Genomic DNA, 17,719 nt, shown 5'->3' on the forward strand with positions numbered 1-17,719 from the left:
TACTAGGTGTGAGACCCGTGTATTACACGGGTTTATAAAAAATCTTTAATATAAAATTATAAACCTTATATATTTTTTAAAGTAATAATTTTACATAAATATAAAGAATATAATAAATTAAGTAAGTAATAAAGGTTGTAGAACATTTATTATGAAATTTAATAGAATGATCTACTTTACATATATAAATCTCATTAAAATGTGGATTTTAAATTTAAGAAAAATGAAAATTTTAAGAAAATGACAAGTGGAAAAGAAATAATTCAAAAACTCTTAGAAAATGACATGTGTCAAATTCAATAAGAACATGACATTTGGCAAAATTGATTTTCATTTATTAGGTTAAGATTTAGATGTCTATTTTTAGTTTAGTTTTCTAATTTAATCAACTAAAGAATTAATACCGTATAAACATATAAAATAAAATAAGATGTTAGAATCAAACATGCATATGACCTTTAAAGAGTGCAACACATTAGTCTTGTGAATAAGTAGCAAACAATCTTATCCTATATCCTATGTCGACAAGTTTTAGATATTTCTGAACCAATTTCAAGTTTGTCCTTAACGACTGGACATATGTGTGTTTTCATTATCTTAGAATTTGGAATAGAAAGGGCCAAAGGGGTTTCATATATAATAATTAAAATTTATTTAAAACTTATAGAATTCCATTTTATTAGTATATTCACATGAATATAACAATAACAATGAATCAATGATTAATATTATATCATCTGTTTGAGTTGTTGAATCTCTTATGAACTTGACTATTGTTACAATGACCGAGGTCTCGGTCGTTAAAGAACGAATGGAAGTCAAGAGGCAATGACCTAAGAGTGAAAATATTGGGGTCCTGACCCGTTTGCAATTTAAGGGTAGAAATCAAATACCTTATAAATTTACAATCCAAAATATCTATTGATCACCTCCAGATTCCAGAATATAGATTTTGATGTAATTGTAAGTTTCATTATATAATTAATAAATTTTTTTTAAAGAAATTTGTAAAACAAAATGTTTTAAAATTGTTTTGGGAGTTATAAATTTGTGTTCGTCGCTCGCTCACTTGACTATTCCTTCTCACCGACGTCGTCTATTTCTTTTCGCCGCCGGCCACCGTAAAGCTTTAAAACGTCACCAAACAAAAAAAGATGCTAACTCTAACACACACTCTCTTCTCCTCCGCCACTTCCACCTCCTCATTCCCAACCCTTCACTGTCGCCTCAAACCCCACGTTCACTCTCTCAATTCTCATCGCTCTGCCCATCTCCCTACTCCTACTTCTCTCCAGCTCTTTAACCCTCTCAGGTTCGTCATGTTTTACTTTCATGTTCATTTGTGTAAACAGTTATTACGTTGATTGACCTTGATTTGATTAGTCTATGGTTAAATTGAGGAATGTTTGTTATTTTGGTGATCATGATTTATTAAAATTTGTGGATTTCGCAGAACTGCTGTGGAAAATAGAGGTAATTTGGGGATGAAGCAGAAATGGAAACGAGGGTTTGGCCCTGTTTGCTATTCTCCTCCTGTTACCACGAGTAACCTTCAATGGATCTGCACAATATCTGCTGCGTAAGCTATGCTCCCTCTTCTCTTTGCCTCTCATCGACGTAGTGAATTCGTTAATTCATTAAAGCTGTTACACATTTTGACTTTTAAAAGTTTTAGGTCAAAGATAGTACTTTCGAGACTACACAATTGATTTGATTTACATATACCCCATAAAAATCTATTATTTAATCAAAACATTATTTTACTAAATTAGATATATAATGCAATAGAAGCAGATTAAATAAAACAACCATCAAAATCTGACAAAATCGAATTCATGCAACAACTAGGGCTGATGTTTGAATGTATTATACAACGAAATATAAAAGCAAGATGCTATACAATACACAATTAACTATTATACAAGAATATTATTTTTACCAAAAGGATTAATCAATTTCTCTACAGGGTTTTGATGTTTGCAAAAGGCACAGCAATTCAAAAATCATTTATTGTTCCTTTTTTTGCTCTACAAGCACCTGCAAGTCTTACATCCTGGATCAAGTAAGCTCGTTGTAGTCTTAACAATTTTATAAAACTATGTGTCTTGTGAAATGTTGCAATTTTCATAGGATACATAATCACTTTCTATATTTTTTTGTTTCAAATTTAATTAGTTTCCTATTTGTTTTGCAATTTGCTTGCAGGGGCGAATATGGGATTTTAACAGCATTCTTGGCACTTTTAGTTCGCCTTTTCTTCAGTATACCTGGTATATCTACCACTCTACAAATAGATTTCATTGGATTGTGAGACAAAAAAAAAACAAACAATTTGAATGCATAGTACATATCAAATATGGAATCTCTTATATCCTTCATAGTTTTTACAAATTTGACCATATCGCCATTCATTTTAGATGAAACCATTTTATTGTTTTTTAATTTAAATACTTTTTTTTATCAGGGAAAAATATAGAGAAATATAAACGTACTTTCACCATTTTTATGGATTTAGCCACGGAAATATTATTCTCTATCAACTTAGCCACCCAACTATTATATAATAACTATCAGAAGAATAATTGTTTAGTGACTAAATCCATAAAATGGTGAAAATACACTGTGCATTTAAGTATTTTGTCCTTTTTCAAAATTGGGTAACCTAGAAAAATGTTTTTTTTTTTTACAAATGGTAAAAAAAGTATAATGATGAAATGACAATACTTTTCACTTTATTTTAATTCAATTTAGGAAACATAGGAAACCACACCATGTCATTACCTAAACATACCTAACAAGGTTACTTTATTCCATTTATTATTTTTAATTCTGTTGTCTTGTCTCTTCTTATAGGTGAACTTGAATTGCCATTTATAGCATTGCTAATGGTAATTGTGTTTCCTTTCCAACTTGCAAACTTAAGGTAATACATCACATCAATAATTTTTTTTTTCTATTTTCTTTTCTTCCTTTCCTCTTTTAGTCCCCTTTTGTCACAAAGGACATTACAGAATGAACTGGCTTTCAATGTGCAAAAGACATGAACCTTGTCCTATGTAAAAATCGCAACCTTAGTAATTTTGTAATGTGAATGTTTGTTATTGTAGAGGAAGACAAGAAGGGGTGGCTCTTTCTTTGATCATTGCAGCATTTCTTGCTTTCCAGCATTTCACACGATTAGGCAACTTAAGAGGAGCATTTGACCAAGGATCAATCATTGCCACCTTAGCAATACTTTCTATTGTTGCTGTTCCAATCATGCTCTTAATATGAACAATTATTTTAAAAAATGCTTGAACAATTACGTGTGATCGTTTGTATGCTATTTCGAGTTAGATCTCAACACGTTATATGATTATAACTCCCTACTTTTGTTTATTAAATGCACTTCAACTGCTTTAATAGTTTTATGCATGTGTAAAGAATGTTTGCTACTGTTAATGAATATAATACTCAAAAGTGAGAATCCTTGTGATCTATGTGATATTGTTTATTCAACTTTACTCTTCACTTTATTTCATTTTATTGCAGTATTATACATTCATCTTTTTTTCTTATTAAGTGATCATTGTACTTTTAGAACTCTACCCAGTTATAGCATTGTAGTTCCATATATCTGTTATCATTTTTTCAATAAATATTTTTATTCTACATGTATTTCCCTACAACAATTCTAAACCGAAATCTACAAATTTTATTCTGCTAATAATTGCAAGAAGTAACAAGTAGATAACCCAATAAATTACTTTTCTTTTTTCATTTTCTATAATTTTCCTACTACAACTAAAAGCCATTCTTAAACATGAAGTATGGCAATGATCTTATCTAAGAATAGGGCCCGCTTCAATTCGACATGTGACGAATTCTAGCCAAGTGAATTCCCATCTTGTTTCATTAAGTTGATATTCATTTTTCTCTGTTTAGAAATACAAGTAGAATAGTTATCATCAATGGAAGGAATAAGTTAGCAACCATCATGGCTGCTGAGTTGGGCTCCCCTGTTGGCTCTGATGACGTGTAACCTGGTTGATCTGAAGAAAAACCGCCCGGTTGGGTAGGTGTTGTAGGATACGGGTTGATTGGCGAACTTATTCTGCAAGTGGAAATATAAATTTGGAAGAGTGTTGTTAATAATTGAAAAAACTGACATAACACAGTTGAATGATTAGTGACATTGCACTGATGTGTTTTGCTTACGTGGGAGAGGTGGGTGGGGTTGGCATGGGAGGCGTTGGTGGAGTCATCATGCCTGTTGATTTAGCGGCTGAGAAGCGACAACTTCCTGAACCTGCAACAAATATTATATAATTATTTAAAAAAAATATTTTAAATATTATTTATTCAGATAACACTAAAAAACAAACACGGTCTTACTTGGATCTGTGTTGGTAACCTGTGCAACTCCTCCAAAAGAGCAACTAGTTGGAGCCGGATTCTTTTGATAATACGCATTAAAAGCATACGAAGCATGATCCCGAACTGTGTTCGGGTTGTAACAACTCGAACCCGGTTGAATCGCTGAGCAATCGGCTCCTCCATAGCCACAAGCATAATCAAGTGCTACTTGCAGAGAGGTTTCAGAAGCCGATGGACTTGCAATACACCATGATCCACTCGATGAACCCGATGGGCCTGTTGGACCCGTTGGTCCAGACGGGCCTGTCGGGGCGGTTGGGACAGACGGACCCATCGGATTTGACGGGCCCATCGGGGCTGTTGGAGTAGTTCCGGTTGGAGTAGTTGGAAATGGGGTGGGGTTGTTTGGTTGAAAGCCGGTTGGTGATGGTGGTGGTAAAGTTGTGGGGTTTCCGGTGGGGGTGGTGGTGGTTGGCGGGAATGTGGTTGGGGAATCTGTGTTTGGAGTTCCGGTGGGAGTTGTTGGTTGAATGATGGGGATGTCATCTTGTTGAAGGAGGTGTCGCACTTTGTTATGCAAGATTGCTTCCAATGGAGGTTTCTCACCAAAGCTTGAATCTGAAAAAAAAAAAAAAAAACCCAACAAAATCATTATAATTCTTTGCTTCTGCATGATATATTGCTTGCATAAACCTTATACAAAAGGTTCGGTTATTAATTAAAACTAAAAAAAAAACATTTAATCATTACAATGACATCAATAGTTGATAACAACGTTTCATATTAGGATAAAAAGATGTAATGTTTTACTAGTGACATGTTTAATTGATTAAAATGTGTTTGTATAATTAATTTGTCTTGAAACTGGAAAAAATTGTAAGATACTTTCATAAATTGATGAAAGAACAAAATATGGTTGCCTAAATTGGCAAGAAGGTGACCCCATGAATAGTAAAATGTTCAATTTAATAAAATATGATTGCATGTTTCCTCTACAAAATTACTTGTTACATATATTTGATAAAATAATAGTTGAGATATGTGATAAATGTCAACTATGTAAAAGCTAATATTTAACGATCTTAAAAGCATTACATAACGTACCAGTATCGATAAATATCAACTTCTAATATAGTTTTAGGGTCTAAGAGAAAATAAAATCTTAACCGATTTTTATATTTTGCAGACTGAAAATCATTCAAGTACGAAAATAATATATAAACGTCACCTGGAATGAGAAGAAGCGAAAGTACGAAGAACATCGAATACAAAACAACTCCCGGACCCATATCGCCTGAAAACGACTTGTATTGGTATTCTTTTTTTTGTTTTTTTGGAGAGGATATATAGATCGTATATAACTGATGTTTATATTTCGGGTTTCAAAAAAGAAAGATAAGCAAATTTGTAGAGTGAAAGGAGGCATCTTTGGTAGCCTTAAATGGGTATTTGTATAATTGGGGAAGAATCAAAGGTTTCTTCTTGGTGAAAGAGGGGATGGAATATGAGAAAACTTGAGAAATGAGGCATTGGGTAGTTGGGAACTACAAGCAAGAAGAGGTGCCCAAATAGGTATCAAAAAATAAAAGAATGATGATGTTGGGATCTTCTATTTGTAATTCGGTATCTAAAGATGTAACATTTAAAGGTTTTATTGTTTATAAACAATAAGATAACAATATATTCATTTGCTTATAAGATAAATTGTAAAAGTACTAGATCAAATACATCGTGGTTTATGTGGAAAATATGCAATAATGAAGTAAAAAATGTTTATTTAATTCGACCTAACCTATCTTAACTCCCATCAAATTATTTAGACATAATTACATAAATCGTTCTTATGATTGACATAAAATACCATTGAAAATCTTTTTGATAAATTTTTAACATGATTGGTTATTTTCAGACTTAAAACTCCCACGATATGTTATTTTATACCAACCACAAGGACCCAAGCCATGTCATCGTGTGTTTTTTAAACCTGAAGAGACTAATCATTTTAAAAATTCCTCAAAAAGATTTACAATGATATTTTCTCCCTACCACCATGATGACCATTTGTATAATTTTGTCAATTATTTATTTTAGTATAATGTTTAACCATCAATGTTTATATATATATATATATATATATATATATATATATATATATATATATATATATATATATATATATATATATTAGGTTTTGCTTTTTTTTTTTGTAAACTTGAACCTTTTACTATTTCATGGGACTCTAAAGAGATCTAGAGAAAAGATTTTATTCTCCAGGTGCCCCATTTGAAACAAAATAAAAAGGGAAAATACCATATAAAATTAAAAGAAAACTTCATTGTGTACCAAAAGTAAAAGCCGCCGTTACTTTTGTTCAGGTGTTTACGGGTAAAATTCTTTTTAAAGTTTTATTTTCCACGATACAAAAATTAAAATTGTTGCAATAATAATTTATCTTTTTATATAATATTTAAGTGTTTTTTTTTCCTTGGACTTACAACACAAATAACCCAAATTCTTTTTGTTATTGGACCAAGGTCTGTCTAAAAATACCCGAAGCAAGAGAAAAAATAAATTCTTTTAAAGACGTAAATTTCACAAAATTCTATTAACTTATGAAAAACTTATTCCAAAAACATCTTATGACTAGAGTTGTATGAGATGTTGATTTCCTATTTCCTATCGTTTTTTTAATAGCTTTTGTTAATTTTCAACTTCCAAGTTCCGATGTGATATATGCCGAGTTTTGATATGATGTATTTCTCATTCGGTCTTGATCTTCGTGTAATCGTTTTGATAACAATGAAGCAAAATTCATGTGGTACAATCTAAGCATTTATCGCGGTCAAAAATATAATAACGGTCACCGGTCGCTATTTAAAATCGCGGTTTTCGCGGCGGTATAACGGTGATATAGCGTTTTTTATATTATTTATAATTTATATATATTAAAGTATTAATCAGTAAATCATACTTTAAAGTTCAACCCAATCCAGTTAATTAGTTAATCAGTAAATCATAATTCACATATCATATTTTAGTTAATCATACTTCACATATCATAATTAGTTAATGATACTTCACAAACCGGTTACCAATGCCCAGTTAATCATACTTTAATACAGTCAACAAGAAAACATATGCAATACTTACTATTTTATCATATTTTAACACAGTTACAGTTATCAAGTGAAATGATTATGTAATTTGATAGTTAATCATAATGTGATACTTCAAATTTTCGACACAATTAGCAAAACAACACATACATAGTTTCAATGGAAGTCATGACAATCACAAAATTACAATTTTATTCAATAGAATGACACAAAAGTTTTGGTTTGGGCTAAGAAAAAACAATTTTATTCAATGGAATGACACAGAAAAATGTTTTTTTTTATGTAAAATATCCCAAAAATGGAATTTATTCATATAGCGGTTATAGCGCCGCTAAAGCGGTGACCATAATCGCGGTAAATAGCGGTAAATCGCAGCGCTAATAACGTCACCGCTATTCTAAACCGCTATTTTGAAATAACGTTTCCTTACCTCCGCTAACCGCTATAACGCCGCTATTGACTACACAGTACAAAATACAATATAGAGGTTTTGCTCATGAGACTATTTTTGAAACAAAGAACATTAATTAGACAATAGTCTAATAACAATACATGCAATAAAATTTTTAGGGCTATATGAGAGATAGGTCATGGATGGTTACCCACGGTTTAAGATGGCCTGCATTAAAACAAATTATTCTTACTCTGGAAACAAAAGATACATCCGATCAACATCATAAATTTGCTGGTGGATGATCTCACCAAGCACCCACGAGCAACAATAAACTTGTAATTATCATAACACTCATATTTTTGGCCTAGAGGTTTTGGGCTTTTCGGTGTTTTTTTTCCAAATTTATTTAAAATTAAATAAACTCTAAAGTAATTAGAATAATATTTTAGAAGGAAAAATATAAAATAGAAGATTTCTATGATGATTTGTGGATGTAAACAAATAAATTGGAAAATATTGTAAGAAAATTTGAATTTAACTATAGTTTAAGGTGGTGTTTGTTTTTCTGAAGTCAAAATGTCTGCAGTTTGCGGACCACATCTGCAAGTCTCTGCAGTAAAAGAGGTGGACCAAACGTCTGCAGTCTGCAATAAGAAGACTGTCTGTTTTTTAACGTCTGCAGGCTACTAAAATAAACTAAATTTTAAATAAAATTATTTTACAAACTTAAATGATTTTTCAACACCAAAATTTTAATAATAATAATAATCATACAACATTGAAAATAAAATTAATGCAACTAAATTCGTCAAACAATAAAAAAATGATTTTAACTAACGTCATTCGCCATGACAATGTTTCTTTGTGTATTGATTTCAACTAACATCATTCACAAATATGATTTCATAAGGTATTGATTTCATAAGTTATTGTAACATAGACAACTATTCAACAACAATTTTAAGCACATTCAACACCAATTTTATGCACATTCAACAACAATTTTAAGCACAAATCAACAAGAATGACAACATTCACAACAATATTTCTTATTTCCAGCACTTGATTTCATCAATTTCAGCAACATCTAACATTAAATTTAAGAAAAAACAACCATTTTCAGCAAAAAGGATAAAAAAATTTGACTAGATTATAGACTTTTCAGCAAGAATAAACATTAAATTTAAGAATAAACAACCAATTTCAGCAAAAGAAATCAAGAAATTACAACATTCACAACAATATTTCTTATTTCCGGCACTTGATTTCATCAATTTCAGCAACATCTAACATCAAATTTAACAAAAAACAACTTTCAGCAAAAGGAATCAAGAAATTTGACTAGATTATAGACTTTTCAGTATGAATAAACATCAAATTTAAGAATAAACAACCGATTTCAGCAAAAGAAATCAAGAAATAACAACATTCACAAGAATATTTCTTATTTACAGCACTGATTTCATCAATTTCAGCAACATCCAACAAGAAACTTATGCAAGAAAGGAAAAGGAATCAACAAATTTGAGAAGATTATACACTTTTCAACAAGAATAAACACCAATTCTATGTGAAATTTGAAAAAAGGAAACAGAGCATACCTTCAATAGCTACCAGGTCCGACAGCCGAGAGGAAGATTAGCGCAACCTGAAGTCTGGTGTTGTGGTCGGCGGAGAGCCCCGGTGGAGTGTGGCAGAGAGATCGGTTGTTGAGCGAGGGTTGAGGAGCCGATGATGGAGATGGGTTCGTTGAAGGAGAAGTCGACTGGAATAGAAGTAACGGCGTTTTTTTTAGGTTAAAAGCCCGTAGATGTGAGAAGTGGGTGGTCCATGTCTGTGTGGTGAATACTTCGCGTAGACGTTTTTAAATCTTAGTCCTTCGAAAAAACAAACAATCAGCGGGGATAAAAGTCTGGGGGTTGTCTGCGGGGCGCATACAAAAGTGGTGCTGCAGATCTTTAGAAAAAAACAAACGACTCCTAAGTCTTTAATCATCATATTTAGCTAAGGTGTTTTGTATGTGAGAATCAGATGTTATTAAAGTTATTATATTAGTTAAATATGAGTTGGGGAGAGTTTTAGTTAGATTTGGTGGTGTTTAGACTAGAATCTTGAGTATAGGGCTTATAATTACCAAATAATCAAAGTTTTGAATATTTATGCTTTCTCTGTGTTTTTTTTTCTCTCTCTCTCTGTATGTATGTATATATATATATATATATATATATATATATATATATATATATATAAGGAGAGAGAGATAGAGATAAAGAGAGAGAGAAATATATATATATATATATATATATATATATATATATATATATATATATATATATATATATATAATATGAAGTTGGAGCTCTCCTTTGGAGATTTCTCTCCATTTTCATGTTGATTTGAAGGTTTGAAGCTCAATTGCTAAGGTTTTGTTTATTTCTCTTCATAATCTAGCTTTTGAAGGTAAAAATCTTCTCAATTTCTTCTTTGTTAATGTTAAGGTTTGTGCAAAGTTCATAAAGTATGTTTTTTTCTTGATTATAATATTTTATTTAGTTGATTGTAATGTTTCTCATAATTACCAAATAATCAAAGTTTTGAATATTTATACTTTCTCTCTCTCTCTCTCTCTCTCTCTCTTTATATATATATATATATATATATATATATATATATATATATATATATATATATATATATATGTATAATATGAAGTTGGAGCTCTCATTTGGAGATTTCTCTCCATTTTCATGTTGATTTGAAGGTTTGAAGCTCAATTGCTAAAGTTTTGTTTATTTCTCTTCATAATCTAGCTTTTGAAGGTAAAAATCTTCTCAATTTCTTCTTTGTTAATGTTAGGGTTTGTGCAAAGTTCATAAAGTATGTTTTTTTCTTGATTATAATATTTTATTTAGTTGATTGTAATGTTTCTCTTCCTAGTTCACTCCTCAAGCAATGATTCCTTTTACTCTTTGGTTAAGTTCTAGGGTTTTTCCTAACCTTAACTTCTTAACTTTGGGATTCATTATCTTTTCTAGTGTTATAAACTTATTTTAATGTTTAGTTTATGTACTCTATTCCAAATCTAAGGTTACTTTAGTAAGCTTATACTTCAATTTAGGGATGAACTTTTTAACCGAAAAATCAAACCGAATCAGAATCGGTTAGAACCAGTTAGTGGTATTCGGTTTGATTATTAGTTCTTAGGTAATAGCTTATTCAGTTTCTGGTTTTCGATTTCGGTCTGATTCGGGTTCTGATCACCTTCTTAGATAACACATTTCATAGTAGAACTGTAACATCCGGATTCCCAAGTATTATTTTTATTCTTTTATTTTTGGGTGTTGTGAGGAGAGTCGACGAGTTGGAGTCTAAACTCGCCGAGTAGGATCGCGGTTTTTGCACGCGGGTTCGCGTCTGGACTCGGCGAGTCCACGCTGTTTAATGAAACCCTAATTTCCAGGGTTTGAGGCCTATTTAAAGGGGCTTATGGCCGTCATTTGCGGCCACCAACCCCAGAGAGAAACCCTAAAGAGATCTTGAGCGTTTTGGGAGAGAAAAGAGGCCATTGTTAACCTTTGAAGCATTGTTTGGCAAGGCAAAGGAGGTTCTAGCTAAGAGGAAGCAAGGGAGGTGGACATTCTTCGAATTTGGAGCTCAGAGTATCACTTTGGAGGTAATATTTTGGCTCCCTTTCTGTTGTTATGATGAACATGGAGGTTTAGGGTTTCTTGACCTCTTTGTTGGTTAGATTTGATGTCCATTTCGTCCCTATTTGTGACGAGACTTGGAATGGGATCCATAGAGGTCCAGAGAAGCTTTATTCCTCAAGCTTTTTGAGGATTCATGGGAGTTTTGACACTGGGTTATGAATTATGGGGCTAAAACATCATATAGGAGCAAATAGATGTTGTTTGAGCATCAAGGTTTGGACTTTACGTGATTATCATGCTTGGGGAGGCCAGATCTATGATTGAATGGAGCAGATCTGACCTCAGAAGTGGTTTTGAGTTTATGCATGGCATGAACTCGCCGAGTCTGAAGAACAAACTCGGCGAGTAGTATGAAGTTTGCCCGTAATCACTCAGTGAGTGGACTTGTCGAGTTGAGGGAACGACTCAGTGAGTCAGGGTGAGTCAGGGGGACTGGGTTCAAGCTGGAACTCGCCGAGTTGTTCTTGAGACTCGGCGAGTTAAGTCGTGGTGGCCCTGCGATTCATGCCAGGTGGAACTCGTCGAGTCAGGGAGGTACTCGGCGTGTCAAGAGAGGATCTAAGAAAGTCAGTGGACACGTGTAGACTCGCCGAGTCGCCCTAGTGCACTCGCCGAGTCCGGTCAAAGTTGACCGTTGACCTTGTTGACTTTTAGGGTTGAGTACAGTTGTATTTATGAGTGTATTACTTTGTGTGATTAGGCGGAGGCTAGATCACATTTATTCTGAGTCAGATATTTATCGAGACATCGAGGTGAGTCTTCTCACTATACATTACCTAGAGTGGTATATTGTGTAGACCAGAGGGTCTTATGTGTTATGTATGAGATTATATGCTATGTGTTATGCGTATGTTGTATGTTGTTATAGACTGGAGCGAAGGGTCCAACGATACAGACCGGGCTGGAGGGCCCAACGAGCTATGACCGGACCAGAGGGTCCAACGAGCTACGGGACTGGAGGGTCCCGCTGAGACACATCGACCGGAGGGTCGTATTATAGCCTTGAGTGGCGTATGTGTTGTATGCGGTATTTTGGGGAACTCACTAAGCATTTATGCTTACAGTTGTTGTGTGATGTGTTTCAGGTACCAGTGATGAGCGCGGGAAGGTGCCGGCATGATCCGTACACACTTGAGGAGTTTATGTTTTGGATTTTGGGGAGATATTTTTGTGAAAAATACATTTGATACAATATGTTTGGTGTTATTTTGTGAGTAAATGAATGTTTGGAAAATGAAAAATCGTTTTGAAAATTTACGTTGTTACAAGTTGGTATCAAAGCCTTGGTTTGAGGGATTCGGATGCATCTTCGGGCGTATCTGAACTCAAACTGAGGAATTGAGGAAAAATTTTATAATGAAGTAAAATTTTTGAAAAGAGTAAAAGAGTTTTGAGACAAACAGAGCAGAGCCGTGTGTACGATCAGCCAGCGCCCGAACGACGAATTCCCCAAAAGTACCCTTACTTTATGTGTTACGAAATATGTTATATTATGTATGCTAGAGTAGGCTAAGTATACATATTAGGACTAGAGTGGCCTGATTTGTGATGCCTTAGCCTAGGAGTTTTCTGTTGCTGAGATGCTTTGAGGGCGAGTGATAGCAGTTAGGAGCTAATGAGAATAGAGTACTTGTAATCCTAGATCCAAGGAGGAGGACTTGAAGTGAATGCAGATGCGGTGTGGTCAGTAGTATTGGGCCCGTACTACTGAAGACACCGGATCAGTGGGCATTTCAAGTAAGAATCTTTTGGACGATGGACGACAAGTAAGGTTGTGTCATCGAGTATGAGCATGTTCGATCGAATCTCTGATAATTTTTGTTGTATTTCAGAGGCATCGTGGTTGGGACTCGACACACACCTGAGACCAGTGGTGTCAGCGACGAGGAGATCCGTCGGTTAATTCATGAGGAGGTGGCTGCTGTCACACCCCCAAACCAGAACGGCGGAATCGTTCGGGGGCGGATGACGTCATATTCAGTATCATAACAGTTCATAGAAAGGAAAGTACACACCACCATAATATAAATATATTTGAAAAGTTTACATGATTGTAGATGTTACATGTTTGCAAAAGAAATCAAATACAAAATGGTGATCCAAAATATGTTACTAACGCCAGCGCGTTAGTCTTCAGAAGTAGTTGCTACCTGGCTAGCGGTTTCCTGAGAATACAAGTTATTTCAAAGAAAAAGTGTCAACATTTAAGTTGGTGAGTTCATAAGTGGTGTTTTGAGAAGATGTATGCCATTCGAAAGTGTTTGTATGTTTTCCAGAAAAACCCTTATTTTCTTATAAAAGTATGAAATGCATATGAATGTTCGTGATGTAAATTGCAACTAATTGTACCGAGAAAATCCCTTATTTTCCTATTAGTTGTTTGGTTTGTATACAGGAAAAACCCTTATTTTCCTGACATAACTGGCAGTCTCTAAGACCGAAAATCGCAAGCAAGCGACGTGCTTGTAAGTTGTGTCGTAGTTTTACATAGTAAAGCTATACGAAGATCGCATTTATTAGATGAAGAATAGTTTTAATGACTACTCGTTCATAAAAGCATAATACCATAATAATTGTATATCCGATGAGTTTTATAACCATACTAAACATAATATGCCTGTAGCGACGTTCTTCAGGCGTCGTAGCGTTATGACAACTGTCACCCCAAAAGACGGACTGTAGCTAACAGTCAGGGCGCGGGATCATGACTTCCCGTATAGATCTATACACATTTGACACGTTCTCCGAACGGGAGACTCTGGTTATAGACAGGACTTGCAACATTATTTTCTAATAAAGAAAGTAACGTTTGAAGATATACACGACTCATGGATTCTCAACTAAGTCTGTATTAAAGTAGTAGTTTGTATGAAAAGTTTAACTTCTTTCACAATGTTTGACAAAGCATAAATCATAAGTTCTTTGAATGCATAAAATGACTTAGTAAAGAATGTTACCCTTGATATGATGTATTTGTATGTAAACGTATAAATAAAACATATTTCTATTTATAAACATATTATATCCCAAGAGGGTAAAGCTGTGTTGTGAGGGGTTTTGCATCATAATAACTTCATAAGATAGTTAAAACAACAGTATGAAAAGTATAGAAAAAGATCGGTGTTTCACACGATTTTAGTCGTGTGTTTACTTGTATTCCCACCTTAAAAGTGTATAAAAGCATTTACAAAACATTTGAAAGTGTAGATTATAGGGGTATGAACTCACTTGATTGATTGGGGAAAACGAGAAGAAAATCGAGCAGAACTTCGGCTCGTGAAAGTCGATTTTCCTCGGGATTCTCGGGAATCTCGGAAATCTCGGGAGAGTAGAACCTTCCTTCGGAACTTGAGTGTGAAAACCGGGGCTTCGGGAGGGCTTCGGGAGCTTAACCGCAGAGTTTCAGCACGAGAGAGGGAAGAATGGAGCACCTAAACCCGGCACCCCAAGAGTTCTATTTATAGGGTGTATTTTTGAGTGCCACGTCGTGGCTAGGGTTGGCCACGTCGTGGGGAGCAAGTTCCATCCCCTTCCGTTGATTGGACGCCCTCAGTCGCTTGCCGGGTCGCGGCCAAGCTGGGCCACGTCATGGGGGCCTGACAGCCTCGGATTTTGGACCCCGAACTTGTAAAATCCATAACTTTCGCATACGAGCTCCGTTTTCGACGTTCTTTATATGCACGCGTAGCTAAAAACATGATATACAACTCTCGTTTAGACTTCATTGGAAAATTCTGACTTTATTTTTAATTATTTATTTTCAACGGGCCGAGACACGAAAAGTCCGTATAAAATCCATAACTTCTTCATCCGATGTCCGTTTTCGTCAGACTTTTCGCTGTTGCGCTACTAATGTTGAGACCTTCGATTCTCATTTAGGTTGTTTTGGTCAAAAGTATCTCGAGCTCTATTTCGAGTTTTTAGCTGTCTACTGCTATACCCGAACCTTGGGAAAATCATAACTTCCTCATACGAAGTCAGATTTGGACGTTCTTTTTATGTACGCTCACGGTTTGATGTTATCTATAAGTTTTATTTAGATACTTAAGGCTAAAAACCATTGTGTTGAAACTTCGCGTTTTTCGTTTAATCGGTGTTGCCGGTTTTGTCGGAAATCTTAGAATGGTCATAACTTCTTCGTCATAACTCGGATTTTAGTGTTCTTTATATATTTGGAAACCTTTAAGACGATATCTACTACATAGTGTACTCCAAATCAGAGCTTTTGAATAATTCATTTATCGATGATATTCCCATTACATTCAAAAGGGGTTACAAGACTCGGTTTATAATGCCCGGAAATAACGGGTTGTTACATCATCCCCCCGTTAGAGGGAATTTCGTCCCGAAATTTAATACAAGGTAAGAGTTTTAGGGGCTGAGGAAGAGATGCGGATACTTCTGTAGCATTTGGTCTTCCCGTTCCCATGTGAATTCGGGTCCTCTCTTAGCATTCCATCGAACTTTTACTATTGGAATGCGACTCTGCTTGGTCCGTTTAACTTCCCTATCCATGATCTCGACGGGTTCTTCCACAAAGTTAAGATTTTCGTTTAACTCGATTTCATCGAGTGGAATTACAAGTGTTTCGTCGGACAAACACTTTTTCAGGTTCGACACGTGGAATACTGGATGCACTTTGTTAAGCTCGATTGGAAGTTGGAGTTTGTAAGCCACTGGACCAACTCTCGAAATGATTTCGAAGGGTCCAATGTACCTGGGATTTAGCTTTCCACGTTTCCCAAAGCGTATCACGCCCTTCCAAGGTGAGACCTTCAGTAGCACACGGTCGCAAATCTGGAATTCCAAGGGTTTACGTCTCCTGTCGGCATAGCTCTTTTGCCTATCCCTTGAGGACTTCAGTCGTTCTCGTATTTGCACGATCTTTTCGGTAGTTTCTCTGATGATCTCCGGACCAGTGAGGGTGCTTTTAGGGACTAGACCTTTTGCCAATTGGGTGTCGCCCACTTCCCCCCAGCACAGGGGTGATCTACACTTACGGCCGTAAAGGGCTTCGAATGGAGCGGTCTTGATACTAGTATGATAACTATTGTTATAAGAGAACTCGACCAAAGGCAAGTGAATATCCCATGCCTTGCCAAAGTCGATTACACATGCTCGCAACATGTCTTCCAAGGTTTGGATCGTCCTCTCACTCTGTCCGTCAGTTTGAGGGTGGTATGCCGTACTCATGTCCAACCTTGTTCCCATGGATTTTTGCAATGATTGCCAAAATCTGGAAGTGAACCTGCTGTCTCTATCTGAGATGATGGACATTGGTACTCCATGAAGTCGTACGATCTCCCGGATGTAGGTTCTTGATAGTTTTTCCATCCTATCGGTTTCCTTGATCGGTAAGAAATGGGCTGACTTGGTTAATCTGTCGACGATTACCCAAATAGTATCTTGGCCACTCTGAGTTTTGGGCAGTTTGGTTATGAAGTCCATGGAAATCTGCTCCCATTTCCACTCAGGTATTTCAGGTTGTTGGAGTAGGCCTGAGGGTTTTTGGTGTTCTATTTTTATTTTGGCGCAAGTTAAACACTTGCTCACATACGTAGCGATCTCCGCTTTCATGTTTGGCCACCAGTAGAGTTGCTTGAGATCTAGATACATCTTGTCTGACCCTGGGTGTACGGAGTATGGGGTCCTGTGTGCCTCGCTCATAACTACCTCTCTGAATCCACCAAACTTTGGTGTCCAGATCCGGTTCATGAGGTAGCGTGCTCCGTCACTCTTGATTTCTAAGTTCTTGTCCATTCCCCTAAGGGCCTCACCTGCCACGTTTTCGGGTTTCAAGGCCTCTATTTGAGCTTCCTTGACTTGCGTTGACAGGTGCGAATGGATTGACATAGCTAATGACTTCACTCTCCGGCCTGAGTACTCCTTTCGACTAAGGGCATCGGCTACGACGTTTGCCTTTCCCGGATGATAGCGAATCTCACATTCGTAGTCGTTGAGCAATTCGACCCAACGTCGTTGTCTCATGTTTAATTCCTTCTGGTCGAAGATGTGTTGGAGGCTCTTGTGGTCCGTAAAGACTGTGCACTTGGTACCGTAAAGGTAGTGCCTCTAGATTTTAAGAGCGAAGACCACTGCTCCAAGTTCTAAGTCATGAGTGGTGTAATTGACCTCATGCGTTT

At 35.4% G+C, this 17,719-nt stretch overlaps 2 protein-coding genes across 2 annotated transcripts; one reads left to right on the forward strand and one right to left on the reverse strand.

Moving 5' to 3' along the window:
* The first annotated feature begins 927 nt into the window (after positions 1-927).
* On the forward strand, positions 928-3,477 carry LOC111906593 (cold-regulated 413 inner membrane protein 2, chloroplastic). Its single transcript, XM_023902348.3, has 6 exons — positions 928-1,312; positions 1,454-1,579; positions 1,967-2,062; positions 2,206-2,270; positions 2,854-2,923; positions 3,108-3,477. Exons 1-6 carry the CDS (start codon positions 1,155-1,157, stop codon positions 3,271-3,273), a joined length of 681 nt encoding a protein of 226 aa, XP_023758116.1. The 5' UTR covers positions 928-1,154; the 3' UTR covers positions 3,274-3,477.
* A 253-nt stretch (positions 3,478-3,730) lies between these two features.
* On the reverse strand, positions 3,731-5,933 carry LOC111906592 (PLASMODESMATA CALLOSE-BINDING PROTEIN 3). The gene is made up of 4 exons (XM_023902347.3): positions 5,585-5,933; positions 4,375-4,974; positions 4,198-4,288; positions 3,731-4,093 (listed from the first exon to the last, which is right to left on the reverse strand). Exons 1-4 carry the CDS (start codon positions 5,643-5,645, stop codon positions 3,907-3,909), a joined length of 939 nt encoding a protein of 312 aa, XP_023758115.1. The 5' UTR covers positions 5,646-5,933; the 3' UTR covers positions 3,731-3,906.
* Between the last annotated feature and the right edge of the window lie 11,786 nt (positions 5,934-17,719).

Source organism: Lactuca sativa, chromosome 7 (genome assembly GCF_002870075.4).
Source record: "Lactuca sativa cultivar Salinas chromosome 7, Lsat_Salinas_v11, whole genome shotgun sequence".
Classification (NCBI taxonomy): Eukaryota; Viridiplantae; Streptophyta; class Magnoliopsida; order Asterales; family Asteraceae; genus Lactuca; species Lactuca sativa.

What these genes read in the sequence shown, in the direction of transcription:
- LOC111906593 (XM_023902348.3), top strand. Translation starts at nt 1,155, where the DNA reads ATGCTAACTCTAACACACACTCTCTTCTCCTCCGCCACTTCCACCTCC. An exon ending in ATCTGCACAATATCTGCTGC is followed by an intron (nt 1,580 to 1,966) that starts GTAAGCTATGCT and finishes ATTTCTCTACAG; the next exon opens with GGTTTTGATGTTTGCAAAAG. An exon ending in CCTTTTCTTCAGTATACCTG is followed by an intron (nt 2,271 to 2,853) that starts GTATATCTACCA and finishes CTCTTCTTATAG; the next exon opens with GTGAACTTGAATTGCCATTT.
- LOC111906592 (XM_023902347.3), bottom strand. Translation starts at nt 5,645, where the DNA reads ATGGGTCCGGGAGTTGTTTTGTATTCGATGTTCTTCGTACTTTCGCTT. An exon ending in GGTTACCAACACAGATCCAA is followed by an intron (nt 4,289 to 4,374) that starts GTAAGACCGTGT and finishes TATTTGTTGCAG; the next exon opens with GTTCAGGAAGTTGTCGCTTC. An exon ending in ACCCCACCCACCTCTCCCAC is followed by an intron (nt 4,094 to 4,197) that starts GTAAGCAAAACA and finishes TTCCACTTGCAG; the next exon opens with AATAAGTTCGCCAATCAACC.